The sequence below is a fragment of the Prosopis cineraria genome, unplaced genomic scaffold (assembly GCF_029017545.1).
Source record: "Prosopis cineraria cultivar Desert tree isolate PC_DT_omini unplaced genomic scaffold, ASM2901754v1 PC4, whole genome shotgun sequence".
Classification (NCBI taxonomy): domain Eukaryota; kingdom Viridiplantae; phylum Streptophyta; class Magnoliopsida; order Fabales; family Fabaceae; genus Prosopis; species Prosopis cineraria.
The window spans coordinates 36,133,683-36,153,399 of NW_026555335.1; the positions used below are offsets into that span (position 1 = coordinate 36,133,683).

The following is a 19,717-nucleotide window of genomic DNA, read 5'->3' on the forward strand; positions in this document are numbered from 1 at the left end:
CCAAATAAGGTAACAAGAGGAAGGAAAACTTGAACACAATGGATTTATGTTACAAACAAACAGCAAATAATCTTAGCTCCCTAAACGAAGAAGTCTATTGGGGTTGAATGATACCATTGTTTTCTGTGAACAACCAACTCTTTGAATATATTGTTAACCAAAAGATTTCTTCCAACCAAAGAATGAAATTATGTTATTGAAATTTTGCTCGGTACGTTTTAGATAAAACAGGAATATTTCCTTTCATTATTGTATTTTCAGAGTAGAAATGTGATAAGACTAAAAAAAAAAATAGCAACTTAATAAATTAAAATATCATTAGACCCACGTTTTCACGTGACATATGAGATTAGTCAGACCATGTCATGACTTTCTATCATAAATTTAATTTAATATATTTGATCTATTGATTGCCCTCAAATAAGCCTCGAATAAACACAAGCAGGAGATACAGGAACCTAAATGAAGATACGCACATTATAGCACAGAATAAGCACGGTCACCTCCACCACAAGAGCTCGAGACATTGTTTCTGGTAAATCCTGATCAATTCGTTATATAGCTACCATTCATACACTCGCAAAACATTATATATTATATATAACATTCATATTTCATTTTTATATTTTTGTATTATTCTTCTTTATATCTCTGCAAATGCAAAATAGACATTCACGCTTTTATGAACCTAAATGGTTTGAATTGCTCAAAATTATTACTATACAGTGGAACTGACATAACGATAGCAGTGTTGGAAATCATACTGCAATTGATTTAGTGCATCATAACGACTCTGATGCTTGATTTTCTCTTTCTTTTTCTTCCAAATGTTCTCAGTAAGTATATTTTGGTGGGTAAATATGATACAATTTGGAAATGATAGATACAAGAAAAATTTTGATTTCTCAAATTTGTATCATTTGTCAGTTTTTGAAATCTAATCTTTATAAATCAAGACTCTTGAGTTTCAAAGCCATATACAATTAGTCATTTTGATTGGAAGGGAAAATAACATCATAAAAATTAATTGTATATGATTATAAAACTAGCAATTTAATTGATTGATCAAGATCAAATTTCAAAGAGAAAATCGATAACTAAAATTAACTTGAGGGATCAAAAGTTTCATTGTCCCAAAATGATAATATACATTCTAACGGTTTGCATACAATGACGAAGCTATTACGATGATTGACGTCCAAAGAAATCAGCGCCATCCTCGACATCATCTGTTCTAATGCTTCCCCTTTGAGCCATTAAAATCCTGTAAACCCTCTTTGAACAAACCTCACCAAGCCTTCTGTCACCACCAGTTAAACCTTCTGTTTTCAAATCCTTGAGCAGAAATTCCTTTTCATGTTCCTGCCAAGCCCATTGATTAAAAATACACACTTATTTGATACGCAAAATCTATCATGATAGAAAGGTCAAGTAATGATGGCCAAGACAATCAGGAAGATCAAATCATCAAAGGGGAACAAAGGCGGTAACGGATACCGATTTATTTGGGTCCATATAGACAGTCAACAGAGACTTCATGGTTGGGTATTTCTTCCAAATAGCAATAGCAAATCGTGGCTGAACCTTGGGGATGGCAACCAAAGATTTTAACCTGGTCATAGACAAACCCAATATGAGGAAGACAAATATGATAAAGTAGAATGGAACAAGATCTTGTACACTGATGTCCTATCTGACCTCTTCACGAGTAAAGTATCATCTATTTTTGCCGTGTTAAAATTAACTTATATCATCACGCCACAAATTCAACAGATTATTAATCTGAATATATGATTCTCATTGGAAATCAAAGTCTGAAATTAGATACCTTACTGCCTGTTATTTATAGGTATTATTCTCCAATGAATATATATCCTAATCTATCTAAATCCTACTAATATAATAATAATAATAATAATAATAATAATAATAATAATTAAATATCAAATCCTATCTGCATACTGTTTAAATCATAAATCATATTTACATCTATTTAAATCCTAATTAATTCTTAATTATTTTCTTATTTATTATAATTACATAACAGTATGCAAACTAAGAGCAAAAGCTGTCTAAGATCATGTTCAATTTTCAACGTGACAATAGGAAAATGAACAAGAAACAAGAAAAAGAAAAAAGTAACCAGGGAATATTTCACACTTACCACACATTTTTCTTGATTAAATTGCGGTCAAAAGTGTCCTTTGGGATAAGAGATCCATTTGCATTTACAGACAATCGCGTTAACTTCTTTCTGCAGTTTAAATGCATGAATAGCTGTAGATTCAAATGAAATAAACTATAAAGGGAACAGCTGATATGAAACATATTCATAGTGTTAAAACCATGCATGATATGTTTCATTTGATTTGACACAAAAGCTTAGTACGAGTCTTCAATAATCTTGTAAATCCTGTTGGGCAGGTAATTGTATAGCTATGTACAACAGTTAAAACAAAAGGTAGATAGAGTAAACTGGTTTAAAGGTGGTTAATAAAGAGCAATTCAGTGCCAAAATTTCAAAATTACAGTACAAGTGAACTGTGACTTTTCCTTTTAAAGTTATGCATTCCTTAAATACAAAGGAAATGTCCGTACAATTTCAGCAAAACTTTTAAGAAGTATCTATGTAATTTGATCTTTAATTATTAATTAAATATACTCTATAAGTAGTATATAATTCCTACGGATATCTTTCTTATAATCATTTTCTAACAAATAAAAAGAGCTTTGCTTCGTTCAATAATTCTATAAGTGGTAAGTAATCGCTTGATAGTCACTCTCAACTGATTAACCACAAAGCATAATTTACTTTACAGTTAAGGGGAAAAAAAAAAAAACCAATTGCTTCAATAATCATTGAAAGAGAAGAATAAGATGTACATGCCTTTTTATTCCCCCCCCCCACCCGGGGTTAATAATCCTATGGATTAATTTTGTACGAAACAGAGATGCTCTTATGCATGCTATCTTCTAGTTTTGCATAAAGTGTATATTCTTGCAAGCATTAACATAGTCCAAATTAAATTTCAAAAATAAAAGCTTCAAGTACCTAAATTGGCAAGATGCCAGGCTGCATGTCAATCCAACAACATGTTCAGCCAGTTCAGCTTCATCTACACACTGCCTAGAATGTACTTTAGTGAAATGAGTCGTTAACTTTGCCAGCGCCTACAACACAATTCACAATACAAATTAAAGCCGTTTTTCGAGAGAGACTAAAAGATTATAAAGAGACACATTCCAGATAACGTTAAATATGTAAGTTATTTAACCTCTTCAACAGGTGGACGCTTCCAACAACTATTATGTTCTGGGTTCTTGTATTTTTCCTGTTCCCTAATATATCAAAGTCACTGTGTTGACTGAAAAAAAATTAATGCAAAAAATAAAAAAGAAAAACTGACAACTGATATACTACCCATAAATCAGTAGGATTGCCAGATGCTGTTAACACAAGATAAACCAATTTTGAATTGCTAGGGAAGTCTAAAGATATTACCTACCTTTTATTAATGTAAGCCATCAGCCTGTTGGTGAGGTAACAAGCTGTATAAGTTGGATAAAGACTTTGAACGCTAGAAAGATGATCGAAAAGACATTCATTGGTGATTAGGTCGCAAAATTTGTCTGCCTCATGAACAAGTAAGACATACGGAATCTTTACTCTATCAGTCGAAAGCTGCAATTAATAAATGACAATAACCGTAAATAGAAAATACTTGCAGAAATTGATCAAGATCAAGTCAAATAAAGACTTCTGTCCAAAAAAAGGTCAGATAAATATTTTATGTGTAGATGCCCACTGCACACCAATGAACCACAAGCATTTCTCACCTGTAAAATGTGTTCTGGAACTTTCATAGACCACAAAATTGACCTCTCAATTGGATTTGAAGTTATATGATATGTAAGCCCTTTCTCAGCAAACCTAGTAAGTAAATGCCCTGAAGAGAATAGGAATGTCTTCTAAGAAAACAACCATAAGAAAGAAACCAAGTAAAAGACTAGCACTTGCTTTTCAATAAAGACAGAGTATGGACACTCCAGAAAGAGGTGTCCTAGTGCTTTTGAAGCGCTGTGTTGTTTATATTAGGTTGTTCAACATATATTAGACACAGACATGACTTCTTTATGAATAATTCATGCTTTGTCAAAATGACAAAGGACATACCCCCAATTGAACCTGATTCAACTACTTTCGCATCAATTTCAGCCACAACGGATTTTAGTGCAAACTTTCCCTTTTCCCATTTTTGCTTTTCTTTCTCGTTTTTCTTCAACTCCGCTGCTTCAGCCTTTAGAGCTGCTTTTCTCAACTTCTCTTCCTGTACAACAAATATCCCTGAACTATTGAGTTGAATGACATGGACACTAACCAATACTATAAGTTTAAACATACCTCTTTCTTTAGTTTCTTCTCCTCCATTAGACGAGCTCTTTCTTCTTTTGTTATCTTTGTTCTCCCCATTGGCTTACTTGTGTTCTTTTCAGAAACTTGGGATCTTTTCACTTTTTCAATATTCTCTTCCTGCTCCATGTCCACGCTAATATTTTCCTTACCAGGATAGTCATGCACCTGATAACACATTATGAGATAATCCCCTATGCATAAGATAAGGTTGAACACATAACACTTACAAAACTTTAGGCAAGCCCCCGTTTCATGTTAATAACAGAAACAGAATATGCATAAAGAGAAGATTATAGACAGAGTCCTCAACTCTAAATAACAAAAACAGATGAAAACAAAAAATAGACAACCAGACAATGGAAATAACTTGGGATGGATAATACTTTTATGGAATAAGTAAATCAGATCACGAGGGAAATAATGATTCAAGCCAAACCCATATCCCACATACACCCTGATACAGAAATTACAATCACATCACAATGACAGAAATTGATAAGATTCCAGATAGATTTCCTATAAAGACTTATTCAAGAAGGAAGCATCAAAAGATAAATTAGAATTGATTTACATTAGGAATGATTTTATCATTTTATTTTAAGAGATATTTTATTTAGATATTTAAATTAGTTTTTTTTTTAAGATAGATATTTCTTTAGATTTTATTTTATTTAGATTTGATTCAGTATTTTGTCTAGATTTAGGCGATAGGGGATTTAATTTGATTATCCAGTTAGTTAGATTTATTATTTTAAATTGTATTTGGTTCTATAAATATGACTAGTAACTTAGAAGCTAGCATATTATTTCCATCAATACAATAGTCTTTTAAACCATTTGGAGATTTTTCTAAAGTGTGACTGTTGAGATAATTATAGAACAAGATTCTTGTTTTATATTATCTTAACAGATTTGTTCTTATTATTTCCTTGATTATTCGAGCACCTATCAGAAATACAAGAGACAGAACAAAATACACGCACACAAGGCAATGGTTATGGCTTTCAAGAGGCTCGATCACCCCCCAATCCTCACTATACTTTCAAAAGACTGAGCTTAACTCTCTCCAGATGAAAGGGAAGATTTAAAAACCCAAAAGTTATAAAAGAACGAATATATACAGATATACCCCCCAATCCCTACTCATATATCACCTCATTTACCTTACGGCCAGGAACCTCAGGATCATTCTCTTATCCGTTAGTTACTCTTTCCTACACCATTTCCCTTCCCATAAATTCTGCCATAGGTCCTAGGAAATGATTTGTAAATCTGCTCTGAATCTTCATCTCTATCATTATATGATTTATATAAATACAGATAAAGAAGAAAGAAAAAAAGAAAAACTACGATGGAGAGAGAAAAAAAAATTACCAGATCACTATCCATTAATGAAGATGTTGGATTAAGAGGGTTGTCCCCAGCCATTTCAGTTGATGTAGCATGGACAGATGATAGATACATCTCTGCAATTTTTCAATTACATAAACAAATAAACAAACCATTTCATATGATAAGAAGAAGGTCAACTAGTCCAGAACCAAAAGCATATACCAGGAAAACTTCTGGAACCAATAAACTCTGAAGTCCATCTTGAATCTCCAGAAAAATCCAGACATGAATCCCTGGTTTCAATCCCAGTCCCATTGTCCATTCCAGAATTTTCCAACTCATTGTCAGATTCCAAACATATCATCTTGCTAATTCCTGGATAATAAACAGTTAACAAACATGCTATCAAATAGATGTTCTCGAGGAGATGACTAGATGACTAAACTCAGTCAGAATTAATTTGTATTCATAAAAAAACAGAGATAAAAATCAAACTAAACTGAAAAGAAACAATATTCTCACCATAGCAGATTCCACCATAGAACCGAGACCAAACGGAAGCCAGAACGTACTTAATCGTATCTAATTATCGAAGCCCGATATTTAAGACTTTAAGTTTACAGCAAGTAACTGAGAACGAGCACAAATTCTTAACATGCTGATAATTTGCGTAAACATAGAGCCCGGGGGGGACAGCATCGAAAGGAAATACGAAAAGTGCATTGCATACTCTTTCTAAAAGGCAAAGCATAAAAAACCAAGTTCAATGTCCCTTCGAAGTGAACTAAATTAAAATACTCCTCCAACAACTCAGATTACCATATGTTACTTCCAACAAGAAACGCAAGTAAACCAAATTCAGCAAACAGAAATCACATTCAAAGCATTACTGCAGTTGGAAAAGCACTCTGCAAGTTTGCATCCGCTTCATTAACACAGAAAGAGGCAGAATTACACAAAATATCCAAAATACGCAAAACAGAGACATATAGGTACTCAACATCATATTATTACCACACAAAAAAAGGCAAAAAAAAAAAATGAAAGGAAATTAACTGACCCGTGATGTCAGGTTCGGAAGTTGAGGCCCTAGTGTGGGGATCAAAATCAGATGAAGCTCTTGTGCATTTGACAATTAAGACGTCGGAATTGGACGGCGCAGACATAGGAGTCTCAGCAACGAAAGAAGGTGTGGACGAAGAACCAGGCTTCTGGGGGGTCGGATCATCGTCCAGGACGAGAATGGTCCGGTTTGGATCGGGATCGGTTCGGCGTTTCTTGAAAAGGCTTGTGAAAGGCGTTGCGACGTCGTAGTGGTCTTCTTCGTCGGACAGAATGATCGGCTCAGACATTCTGTTGCTACCGAACATGCAGTGTAGGGCACCGTTATTCCTCCCAGAAATGGTGAGGTGCACCTTCGAATTATGCGCGGGATCGTCGACGGCAAGGCTTGTTTGAATACCGACATAAGATGTCCAGATTGAGAGTTAGCTGCACTTGAATTGAATCAGGGATTTTCAGTTTCACCCAAAAAAAAAAAAAAATCAGGGATTCAGCGGGAGCACACCTTCGGTTCTCTCTCTGTTCTTTTAATTTTTTTTGGGTTTAGTGTTTTTAAAGGCCCACATGGCCCGTAAAATTTCAAGGCCCAGACTACTGCTGGTTGAAGAACCTGGGGGTGAAATTTGAATTTTTTTTAAATAGAATAACCATTAAAGTTTAAAGGATTAATTAATGAAAATTGGATCTTAGATAGAATTTTTTAAAAAATAATTTAAAAATATCATTTAAATAATAAATTCTAAAATTTCAAATACAAATGGTGCATTTAAGTTTCAAATACAACTTTTGTATCGTAACATAAATTTTTATTTATAATTATTTGAAGTGATATATATCACTCTTATTTTTAGAGTTAACAATTAATGAATAATAAATAATATAATTCATGTTATCTCAGTTTTCATACAAAGCATAAGTCAGTAATCTAATTGGATGAATATTTTGTTGATTTCTGTTACACCTAGGCCACTATTTTTTTCAAATATGATCTGCCTTAAATTTTAGATTTGATATTGAACTATATGAGGAAATGCATTAAATATTAAATATTATACATGAAGCATGAAGGGGGAAGCTTGGGACAACCTGTAAAGATTAGGGATGGCATTCACAACATCTAAGCAAAGCATTAAGCCGATTAAGTTTTAATTAGATCATAGAAGTATGTTTGATTAATTCATTCAGTTCTATCTTCTTAAATAGACAGCTTGAAAGAAAGTATTCAAATTTTAATACACATGTGAAACATTGTACAAACATATATGAGAAAACACAATTATTAATCTTTATAGTTTTATGAAGTTTTACTTTTAGTCATTGTAGTTTTATTTTATTTTTTCAGTCTCTATATTTTTAAAAAGATTGGGTGATTTTTTTTTTAGATAAGGCTAAAAACACTTAAAAAACTATAAGAATTAAAAATAAAATTTAATAAAACTATAAAGATGAATGATTATATTTTTTTAATATATATACAAGCAGGGACCTCCAAAAGAGGTACATACAATGATATTTGATATGCTTTCCACTTGAGAAAGGATGCTGAAATGAGGTTGCTGTCATGTTGTGGAAATTTATTAAAAAAAATAAAAGGCCCAATTTTAAACCCATAACACAGACCCAAAAAAATCCATTCAGTTTTAAAATCGTAAATTGAACCATTTGCTGGGCCTGAAATTAATGGGCTCCACATGAGTCTCAGGCTCTCTGCCAAACACCCTGAGGGGTGAATAATTCCCGTGCTCCAACGGCATCGTTTCCTGCGCACTGTGCTTTGATGCATCCAGCTTGTGAGCGCTACAGCCAACAACACCGTGGTGAATTTTTGTTGACATTAACAAATCACGCCAAAACCATATGGCCGTTTAATTTAATTTTTAAAAAGGATTCAAAAGAGAAAATGTCAGTTGAGTTATATACGTTGGCTCAAATAATGTTATATAGGTCGAACTGGGTTGCGAAAAACTTGACCCAAACAAAGGCCTTTTTTTTTTTTATTAATCAGACCATTTAGGTATTGAATCAAATGAATTAACCCATATGAGTTAGAATTTGCCCACTTAACTCACATTAACAAAAAAAAAAAAAAATAGGTTATGAGTGGAAAGGTAGAAATGATCAATTTCCTAGCAACGCTCAATCAGAAATAAAAGAAACAGCACATAGTTGAAAAATAAAAAGTAAAAAAAGAACTCTACCCTGATTCTTAAGTTGCATCTTCCTCTCCTTCCTCTATTATTCAATTATTTGTGCTCTTAGCGTCCCCGGGCCTGAGCTTTAGGTCATTTTCGACTTGTGAATTTTGATAAGTATGTGTGACAACTCATTTATTTTGAGATCATGGTTGATGGATCATAAATTATGATGAATCATTATATTTTCACTATGATATATTTTATTTTTATCTTGGGTGAAGGGACAAAAATACCAACAAAGTGATTAACCAGAGGCACCAAGTATCCTAAAAGAAGGAAAAAGGGTATAAATATCCATTATATTATATAAATGGGTTTAAAAGTGATCAAACCATTAATTTTGTCTTAACGCCATTAGTTTTGACTGTTAAATGTTGGTTGTCCATGCCACATGTTAGTTTTTACTGACATGGATTAAAAAGGGACAAAAATATCTACAAATCTGTAAAACAAGAACAAAAATGCTGATAACGTTATTAGAATTAGTGCAAAAGTAACCAATCTATCAAATTTCTTAAATATTAATTGTTTAAATAACGCCTAAGTAGAAGTTGACCATTTTTCGCTGACATGGACAAAAAAATTCTTAGATGAAATTCTTTGGAGATTAATCAGTCATCGTATGAATATCATGTAAAAAAATTATTTTGTCAAAATATCAAATTAAATTGCTCGTTTCTTTACAATAGTGACGAAAACCTTTAAAAATTTTGAACTTATCGTGAATAAAATTGCTTAAAGTTGTGACAATATTCTTAAGATAAGGCGGCATAAGAGGTGTGCTCAATCTCAATTTTTGATTGTGCACAACCTGTCTCACTATATTGAATCTCAGGTTTTGTAGACAAGAAAAATAAGTAGAGAGGGAGGGAAGAAGGGGATAGGATATGTGGCTATGGAAAAAAAAAATCATGTGGCATAAGTTTTGATGGATTGGTCACTATTGCACCTGTTAAAGTAACATTATGGGTAATCATCAAAAGATGATTGATCAATCTCTGTAAAAATTCATCTAGAAATATCTTTTATCTACATCAGCGAAAAAAATAGTCAACTTCTATTTATGTGTCAGCTAAACAATCAACACTTAAAGGATTTAATAGATTGGTAAGTTTTACACTGATTCTAGTAATATTATGAGTATTTTTATTTCATACCGACGACTTCATGAGTATTTTTGCACCTTTTTTGTCCATATCAACAAAAACTAACACGTGACATGCACAGTCAAATTTAATGATAAAAACTAACGGCATTAAGGCAAAGTTAATAATTTGGTTACTTTTGCACTCACTTATATAACAATATAGGTATTTACACCATTTTTCTCACTTTAAAATATTGAGTGCCCCTGGTTGACCACTTTGTAAGTATTTTTGCCTATTTATTCTTCTATTTTTTAATATATTCCCTCTGGATCAAATATAGGACAAACTAATTCACGATTCTAAAAAAATGCTAATTAAAACCTTAATTTCTTTTTTTAAAAATACATCTTTTTAATTTTATCATCATTAAATACCCATATGAGTGTTTTAATAATGATAATTAAAATTTTAATGCATCATTTTTTAAAAAAGTAATAATTAAAGTAGGGGTATAGTTGAAAAAATAATCATAAAAGTTATCTAATATCTTATATTTTGGACCAAACAAGGCTTGTAGAAGATGTTATATATTGTGATTCGGAGAGGATAGTTAATTATTATGATGTGATTTTTTTTTTGGTCTAGAATGTGAATTTTAAGTTGCATATAATATAGACATATATTATTTAGATATAAAATTTATTGTTTCTTTTTAAGTTAAATGAATTGGTGAGTTGATCTATTTAATACACTAACTCACATGATTTGGGTTAGGTTAGGTTTTTCCTAATTCATACGAATATGAATTGAACCTAATCCAAACCAATTTTTCTCCAACTCATGTAATTTAGGTTAACCCACATTTTCACCTATAGAAAAGGATATGAGAATGAAATGTATTAAAAAAAATAAAAAAAATGAACTTTTCATTTGAGCATGATAAGTTTGTTTTTTGGCTTAAATCAGCATGATAAGTTGATTATAAATCTCATTGAATCATGAGGTTCAATTTGATGAACTCAATTATTCCTTTCCAATATAGTTAACATAATAACTTGGTTGAACTAAAATTACTCAGACCCCATTTCAAATCAACGATATTACAAGATAGATTAAATACAACACTCCATATGCTTAATTGATAGTGTCGTCAGGTGATGATTATTTAATTAAGATACTTTAACATTTGATTTTGTAGCTTGAAAAACTAACAATAAATTTAAAAGCCTTTCATTTAAATAAAAATAAAATTGAAAGTTTATTTTTTTAACAACGTTAATGACTTAGCTATTTGTTTTATTTCAATAAAATTATTAGAAATGTCTTATAATATAAATAGGGAATCATACTTAGGATAGGACTGGAGGGAGTAACATTCTGATTCTAATTAATGCCATCAACCGTGCTGGGATATCAAGAATGGTTGCCAAAAGAAATTACTCTTGAATTAATCAGTTTAGAATTTCAATACGTGAAACAGAATTTTCTAATTTTTTTTTTTAAATTCTTATAACAAACCATCTTATATGTGGTGCTATAAGCTAGAATTTGAATCAGTTCGAGCCCTTTGATCAAAAAAATCAGTTCGAGTCCGAATTGAATTAAATTTCTTTTTAAATGACTATTTTTCATTGGCAGAACACAGATTTCAGACCATATATTCATGTTCATTCAATTCACCATTAAGTATTAATTAGTTTTTAAACAGTCACCTCAATTTTAGATTTGCTTACAAGCGAGGGGATCAATCTCTCTCTCTCTCAAAAAAGTTTAGTTGAGTTAGATTTAAAGAACTTACAGAATTAATGCATGTCTTCAAACTCAAAAAATATTTATAAAAATATTTATAGATTACTTATTAATACAGTCCACACATTGATAGTAAAATTTTAACTTATAACATTAAAGGTTATGGACCAAATTTTTACTTTTCATTTATAACAATTCATTAATTTGAGTTGAAGAGTTCTAATTGAAGAAGGATATTTTAACGTGTTTGACGTTACTGCAATTTATTTTTGTTTACCAAACTTGAACTCAAAATTTCAGTCAAGAGCCAATGATCCTGCATGTGATCACTTAATGGTAACTATTTAGCTCACTATCGCATATGGGAGGTCGCAAATTCTCCACTAGCTTTTTTTTTTTTAAATTTTTTTATAAAAGAACAAATAATTTCAAATACATCCGAAAGTAAAAGAAAAGTAAAATTAAAGCATCGCAAGCTGGAAGCTTCTAAACGTTTCAACTTGCCCCTAGCACTCTCTCTCTCTCTCTCTCTCTCTCTCTCTCTCTCTATATATATATATATATATATATTATTTTTGATCTTAATTATAGAATAAAGTTTTAAAACTCTACTTGATCTTAATTATATAGCAAAGATGTGATATTTATATTTTTTTCCCAACCTTACACGTTTTTAATTGCAACAAGTTGCTGTCATGCTTTTAATGTCTATAAAATACGTTATTATTGTCCTTAATTTTTGAAGGATAACATTGGAAACTCACACCTTTGTTTTTTTTAAAAAATTAATATATCAACTAGTAACTACTGCTCTTTAATTAGAATCCTAAAATTAATTAGTTAACTTGTCGCATGATTAGGGCACTAGTGAAAAATAGGATATTTAAACCACATTATCTACACCGGTTATAGCACCTACGGTGTAGGAATTAGAGGTGGTGGCATTTTTGTAAATAAAATTTTTTGAGTCAATATCTACACTGATTCTGATACGTAACTGGTGTAGATATCAACATCTACACCGGGTTTACATCTATCCGGTGTAGGTATTCATTTTATTTTTTTAAAAAAATCTTTTTGACATATCTACACTGATTAAAAAGGACAACCAGTGTAGATATGCTGATATATCTACACCGGTTACTTATGTAACCAGTTCAGATATGATTTTGTAAAAAAAAAAATTTTGACATAACTACACCAGTTAATTATGGTAACCGGTGTAGATGTGCTATATATATATATATATATATATTTTTAAATATTTTAGTCCATATCTACATCGATTATTTTTTTATAATCGATGTAGATAATGTTTCAAATTTCAGACTGCCCTTTTTCCTCATCAATCCGCCTCTTCTCCCTCTCTCATCTCACAGTCCGCCTCTTCTCGCTCTCATCTTTGTCTACCTCTTCTCTTCTCGATCACCGTCTTCCTCTATTTATCTCTATCTCTCTTAGTCTCATTGTGCTTCATTCTTTGCGGCACTCTTCACTATCGTCTCCTTTATTGTCGTCTTCACTGTCGTCTCCTTCTCGCGGTGCTCTCTCTGTTCATCGAGTGCTCATCCATTGAAATTCGTTCAAGTTCATCGCATGCTCAGCCATTTGTCCATTGTTGGTGTTTTGAGTAGTCAGAATCTTCATCCTTGTTCCTCCTCTATCTGTGTGTCACTGTAGTTGTGGTCGTGGGTAAGATCCTCTTTTTGCTTCCATTGATGAGTTCTTTCTCTTTTACTCCATTGTCATTGCTGATTTAAGCTTGAGGGCTTCAAGCAACTTGTGCCCTTCAAATTTATGCTATGTTTGTTCAAGTTGTGAAATTTAATGGGTGACGTTGTGAAATTTGCTTATTTGCTAAATTTGTGCTTGTGGGTTTGAATTAATTGCTATGAACATGATAGAAATTCCTTCTTGATGATAAATATGCATTTGACAAACATGCTTATTGATTTTAGAAAATTATGAAAAAAAAAGGTTTGAGGCGAGTAATTTTAAGAATGACAAATTTTGTATCAAGTTATACTCTCCATGAAACTATGTGATCACAAAGTTGAGGGGTTATTTTCATAAAACTAAAGTACTATAAGCATTTGCATAAGTTTTTGAAGTTGAAATGAACTTTATTACGTTTCGTAGCGTGAGGGGTTATTTTGGAAAGTGTTATTAATTTATTTTTCAAAAATAATATTTGGATGCTTGGAAGTTGTTACAAATTACTGTGAATTAAAAATTAATACAAGGAAATGGGTTGTGCTTATATAAGTTCTATTAGGTTAGTTTATTTTCTGTAATTAAATTATTGTTTCATCATTACTAGTTTATTTTTTGTATGCTGGTGGAGTGTTGATGGAGACATGAGGCCATTAGGAATTGCATGCGAGTTTATTTAGTTTAAATAATATTATTTCCTTCTTATATTTTTTCAGTTATAAATTTAGTGAAAAGTTCAACCTTTAGGAAAACTCTGTCCAAAATTTCTTTAAAAATTATTGTTTTACCCCTTCTTTTATGTGGAAAGAGCCAAAAAATATAAAGTTGGCTTCGTCTTTTGTATACTTATTAAAAAGAGGGAAGCCAATTCTAAAAAATATTCTTAAAAATTAAAAATTTTTAAATTAAATTAAAAATTATTATGTTAGCATGCTTGTTTCTTATTTTTTAATATATAACTTATTGTTTGGCCCTATCTTAATGATTTAGTGATAATACATGAACTGTGTCGTGTTTTAGGAAGACAAATTAAACATGGATTGTGATTGGATAGATGCCAAACGAATGAGCTTAGAGTATGCTAAGGGGGTTAAGGGGTTTCTGGAATGTGCTAAAAGTAATGTCGAAGATGATAGTGGGAATTTTATTGCCCTTATAGGGATTGTTTAAATGAGAGGCGGCTAAGTACAGATAAGATATATGAATACTCAATTTGTGAGGGGTTTCTCAAAAGTTATAGAGTATGGATATGGCATGGTGAAAGGCTGAATATGCCGATACCGAGTACATCTTAATCGTGGGATGTTGATGTTGTTGTTGACGATGATGATGATATGGTTGATCGGTTGGAGGACATGATCCGTGATGTTGGTAAAGAGGCTTTTGAGCAATCTCAAACGTATAATAATATGTTCAGTGATGCAAAGACACCTTTGTAACCAGGGTGTGAAGAATTTAGTCTGTTAAAAGCAGTGTCAAAATTAGTGAACTTGAAAGCTAGATCCGGTAGAGTGATAAAAGTTTTACAGAAATGCTTGAGTTTTTTAAATTAATGCTTCCAAAAGAAAATGTATTGCCGATTCGTTACTAGGAGGCGAAAAAATTTTTATGCCATTAGGTATGAAGTTTAGGAAAATACATGTAAGCCCAAATGACTGCATCTTTTACAGGAAAGAACATAAAGAGGAGTATAAGTGTCCTGTGTGTGAGATACCAAGATATAAAGAAAACAAAGCTCCTGCAAAAGTGCTATGGTATCTTCCAATTATACTAAGATTTAAATGATTGTTTACTAATGAAAATGATGCGAAGAATCTGAGATGGCATGTGGATGAGAGGATTTCAGATGGAAAGCTGACATTCAATTGATTCAGAGCAGTGGAAGAAAATTGACACTTTATTTCTCGAGTTTGGCAGTGATCCAAGAAACCTCAAACTTGGACTTAGTAGAGATAGCATGAATTCTTATGACAGCCTTAGTAGCATATATAGTTCATGGCCTATTCTGTTGGTGATTTACAACTTATTTCCTATGTTGTGCATGCAATACAAGTATATCATGTTGTCTATGTTCATTTCAGGACTGAAACAATTGGGAAATAACATTGATGTTTACCTAAGACCCTTAATCGAAGACTTGAAAAAGTTGTGGGAAGTAGGCATGGATTTGTTCGATGCAAATTAAAAAGAGGTATTCAAGCTACGTGCGATGATCTTTTACACTATAAATGACTTCCTTGCATATAGAAACTTGTCAGGTTACAGTGTTAAGGGGCATAAAGCATGTTCGATTTGTGAAGCAGGCACATACTATCATCAACTTTGTCATGAAAAGAAGACGGTTTATCTTGGCCACAGGAGATTTCTTTAAGAGGATCACCGTTATCGTAGAATTAGGAAAGCTTTCTATGGTGGTCAAGAGTATGGAACTGCCCTAAAACTTTTGACAGGGGAGCAGGTTTATGAACAGGTAAAAGACATCAATGTTACTTTTGGTAAAACTATAAAGAATAGTGAAAAAAATATATGAAAAAAGAGATTTATCTTCTTTGACCTTCCATATTAGTGCCATCTTAATTCGAGAGATTGTATTGATGTCATGTATGTGGAGAAGAACGTCTGTGATATCATTGTTGGAACGCTTCTTGACACATTGAGAAAGTCTAAGGACAGTGTGAAGGTAAGATTGGATTTGGTAGACATGAAAATTAAAGAAGACTTACATCCAAGGTCGGTTGGTAAGAGGACTTACTGTCCTTTGGCTAAATATACTTTGTGCAAGGATGAGAAAAGAAGCTTCTGTGAGTACTTACATAGCATGAAAGTTCCCTCAGGATATTCTTCAAATTTTTACAAGCTTGTGTCAATGAAGGATTTAAAATTAGTGGGCCTCAAGTCTCATGATTGTCATGTTTTAATGTAACAACTGCTACCAGTGGCTATTCGAGGCTTCTGGAAAGATGAATTGCAAGATATCATAACCAAAATTTGCTTTTTCTTTAATGCTATATGCCGTAAAGTCTATGAGCCTAAAAAATTGGATAAATTAGAAAATGAAGCATATCTTATCTTGTACCAACTTGAAAAGCTCTTTCTTCCATCATTTTTTGACATTATAATACATCTAATTGTTCACCTAGTATGAGAGATAAAATTGTGTGGCCCTATTCATTTATGATGGATGTACCCAATTGAAAGAACAATGAAAGTTTTAAAAGGGTATGTGAAGAGTCCACACTGTCTTGAAGCATCTATTGTTCAAAAATATGTCTCTGAAGAAATAGTGGAATTTTGCCAAGATTACTTGAATAATGTATGACCCGTTGGGTTGAGACAACGTGATGCCAAAGATCATAGACGTGGCATTTTTGTGAAGACCACTGATCTTTATGAATTGCAATAAGCACACTTACATATCTTGAATAATGTTGATCAAGTTCAAGACTATATAGATGTGCATAAAGAACTTGTGAGGAATCAAAACAGTCAAATTATGATGAATGAGTAAAGACTAATTAAAAAGCATAACAATACTTTAGCTAAGTGGTTCAAGCAGAAGGTTGAGAAGAAAGATTGTGTTTTTGATATTGTTAAAGGGTTGGCACAAGGTCCTGAGTGTGATGTTATATGTTGGACTGCATTTGATATTAATGGCTATTTGTTCTACACAAAGTCTCTAGACAATAGGAGTAATGTGCAAATAGTGGTGTGACGCTAGTGGCCTCAAGCATGCACTTCTCAAGCTCAAAAGACCCAAATCCTTTGTTTGCATCCATGCCTTATTACGGGGTTATTGAAGAGATATGGGAGGTTGATTAAATTTAAAATTTCTATTTTCAAATGCAAGTGGGTTGATGTTAAAAATAATTTTTATTAAGATATGATGGGATTTACATTAGTCAACTTGAATATTTTAAGTTTTGGTGATGAACCTTTTATTATGGCAGACCAAGCGAAATAGGTGTTTTATATCATAGATCCGAGAAGTGAAACATAGTCAGTGGTTCTTGAAGAAAAAAAGGAGGTTAATATTGATGAGAAGAATTGTTCAAATTTTAATATTTCTGAGACTCCTTTCTCAATAGGCTTGCCTATACTGAATGTAGAATATGAAATGGATGATGAACATGGCACAAGAGATGATTATCATGAAGGGAAATGGGAGAATATTACTATTTAAAAATATATTAAAAGTTAGTTATTTATTTAGAATATGTATGATTTATTAAATTGATTATTTCTTGTGTTTTATTCATACTAGAACATGCTTTATTATTAGTTATATCACTGATGGTTTTTACTTATTGTTTAAACAGGAACATGGTGGATCGAAGCATTAATTAGGACCAACGTGAACCTTCTACTCCGATCGTGTCTAACAGTAGTGAAGATAGTGTGCCTATTAGTTCCCAAACTATGGGTGGCAGCCAGTCTACGAGATCTAAGAGACCTAAAAGTGGCACAAGATTAAGAGAGTTGGCTCTGAGTCGGAGTAGAGGTGAGAAGATTCCGATCCAATTTGATGACAATTAAAGCCAATCGGCCTAATGGGGCTAAGTTTATCAATTTTTTCAACCTCCAAGCTCGCAGCAAGCCAAGTATATTAGCATCCACATGGGATGATGTCCTAGAACGAGTGAAGGAACAAATATAGGAAGCCATCGATGTATGAAAAACTTACTTTTATCACTTGTTATCACTATTTGTTACTAATTATTATCACTATATCACTAACTATGTCAATGGCATGTATTGTAGGTCATATATGATGTCCCTACCAATATGGACTTTAAGCATAGGTTGATGACCTAGGCTTGTGATCGTTAAAGGGATTTCAAGACATCACTAGCTAAGATATTTGTGCATATTGAGGTGCCAGAAGGACAACCATGGCTTAATCCTTGTACTGAATACATGTTTTTTGATGCAGTTACTTTTGAAGAATTCATTAGGCTTCAGACTACGCCAAATGCTCTAGTAAGTTAGTTTATTTTAATATATTATATTTTATATATTTTAGTTATATATTATTATCTTTATTATATAATGAATATTTTGTAATTCTAATTCACAGAAAGGAGGAGAAAGGCACAAGAAGTTGGAAGGAAGAATAATTGCCCCTAAATAAAGTCTCGTGGCGGTTATGTGTTGGCCGATAAGGAATTGATGGATGCTAAAAGAAGGAAGAGAGAAGAACAAGCTCAATCAGATCATTCTATTATACTATCTTTGCTATCTCCAATACGTCGCGATGAGAAATGATCTTTGCTCACCAGAAGAAGGATGGCTCCTTTTCAAGCGAGCATGCTCGTGAGGTTGCTCAAAAAATTGTAAGTACATTGTTATTTATAATCTTATTTTAAATATGAAATATTACTAATTAATTGTTATTTGTATGTTATAGGATAAGCTTAAATAGAAGCAACCTGAAGGATCATTCGTCCCAGAAGGAAGAAATGATATCCTCATTGTTGCTACTGGGAAAGGAGAGCATCCTGGACGTGTTCGAGGATTCAGATTAGGGGTTAGCATAAGAGATGTATTTGGACCACCTCGTCAATGCCATTCTTTAAGACTCGTGATTAGGGAGGAGTTGGATATTATGTTAGCTCAATCAAGGGCTGAGGCTACTCTTGAAGCCAGGCTGTAAATGATGAAGGAAGAAATGATGATGATGAATGAGCTCAATCAAGGAGCCAAGTGGTCTACAGACCCACTCCCCTGCTTGTCATCCGAGCATTAAAGGGAGTAACATCATTTCACTTTCTTTAGAGGATGACCCTGATCCGGAGAGTGAACTATGCTACTTATATATGGAGGATTCCGATAAAAACTTAGTAGCACATGGTTGCATCCACGAGGGGTCAAAATGCCACTTCAGGAAGTTTAAAAAGATGTTGTCAAGGTTACTATTGAAGAGGTAAAAATTGATGATGCTGCTGTCCCATTCCCCACTGATGAGAAAAAATAGTGAAAGATGCCAACGGTGCTTTTTGCTTATGGCCAAAGAGACTTATTAGGAAGCCTCAAGATTCAATAACAAATTTTATTAATTAAGAATTCTTTATATTTAACAATGTATTACTAACTTTTTTATTTAATAGGAAACTCCATCGTCCCATAAAGTGGGTCGAAGGCCACAATTGTTCGAGCTAAGTCCGCAG

The 19,717-nt window shown here is 32.5% G+C and overlaps 1 protein-coding gene across 1 annotated transcript; it reads right to left on the reverse strand.

Annotated features, from left to right (window-relative positions):
- Window positions 1-769: 769 nt before the first annotated feature.
- LOC129309397 (crossover junction endonuclease EME1B) lies at window positions 770-7,278 on the reverse strand. The gene is made up of 12 exons (XM_054950969.1): window positions 6,807-7,278; window positions 5,969-6,121; window positions 5,789-5,880; window positions 4,403-4,579; window positions 4,175-4,328; window positions 3,838-3,947; window positions 3,507-3,682; window positions 3,276-3,339; window positions 3,053-3,171; window positions 2,165-2,254; window positions 1,498-1,612; window positions 770-1,362 (listed from the first exon to the last, which is right to left on the reverse strand). Exons 1-12 carry the CDS (start codon window positions 7,114-7,116, stop codon window positions 1,183-1,185), a joined length of 1,740 nt encoding a protein of 579 aa, XP_054806944.1. The 5' UTR covers window positions 7,117-7,278; the 3' UTR covers window positions 770-1,182.
- Window positions 7,279-19,717: the final 12,439 nt, after the last annotated feature.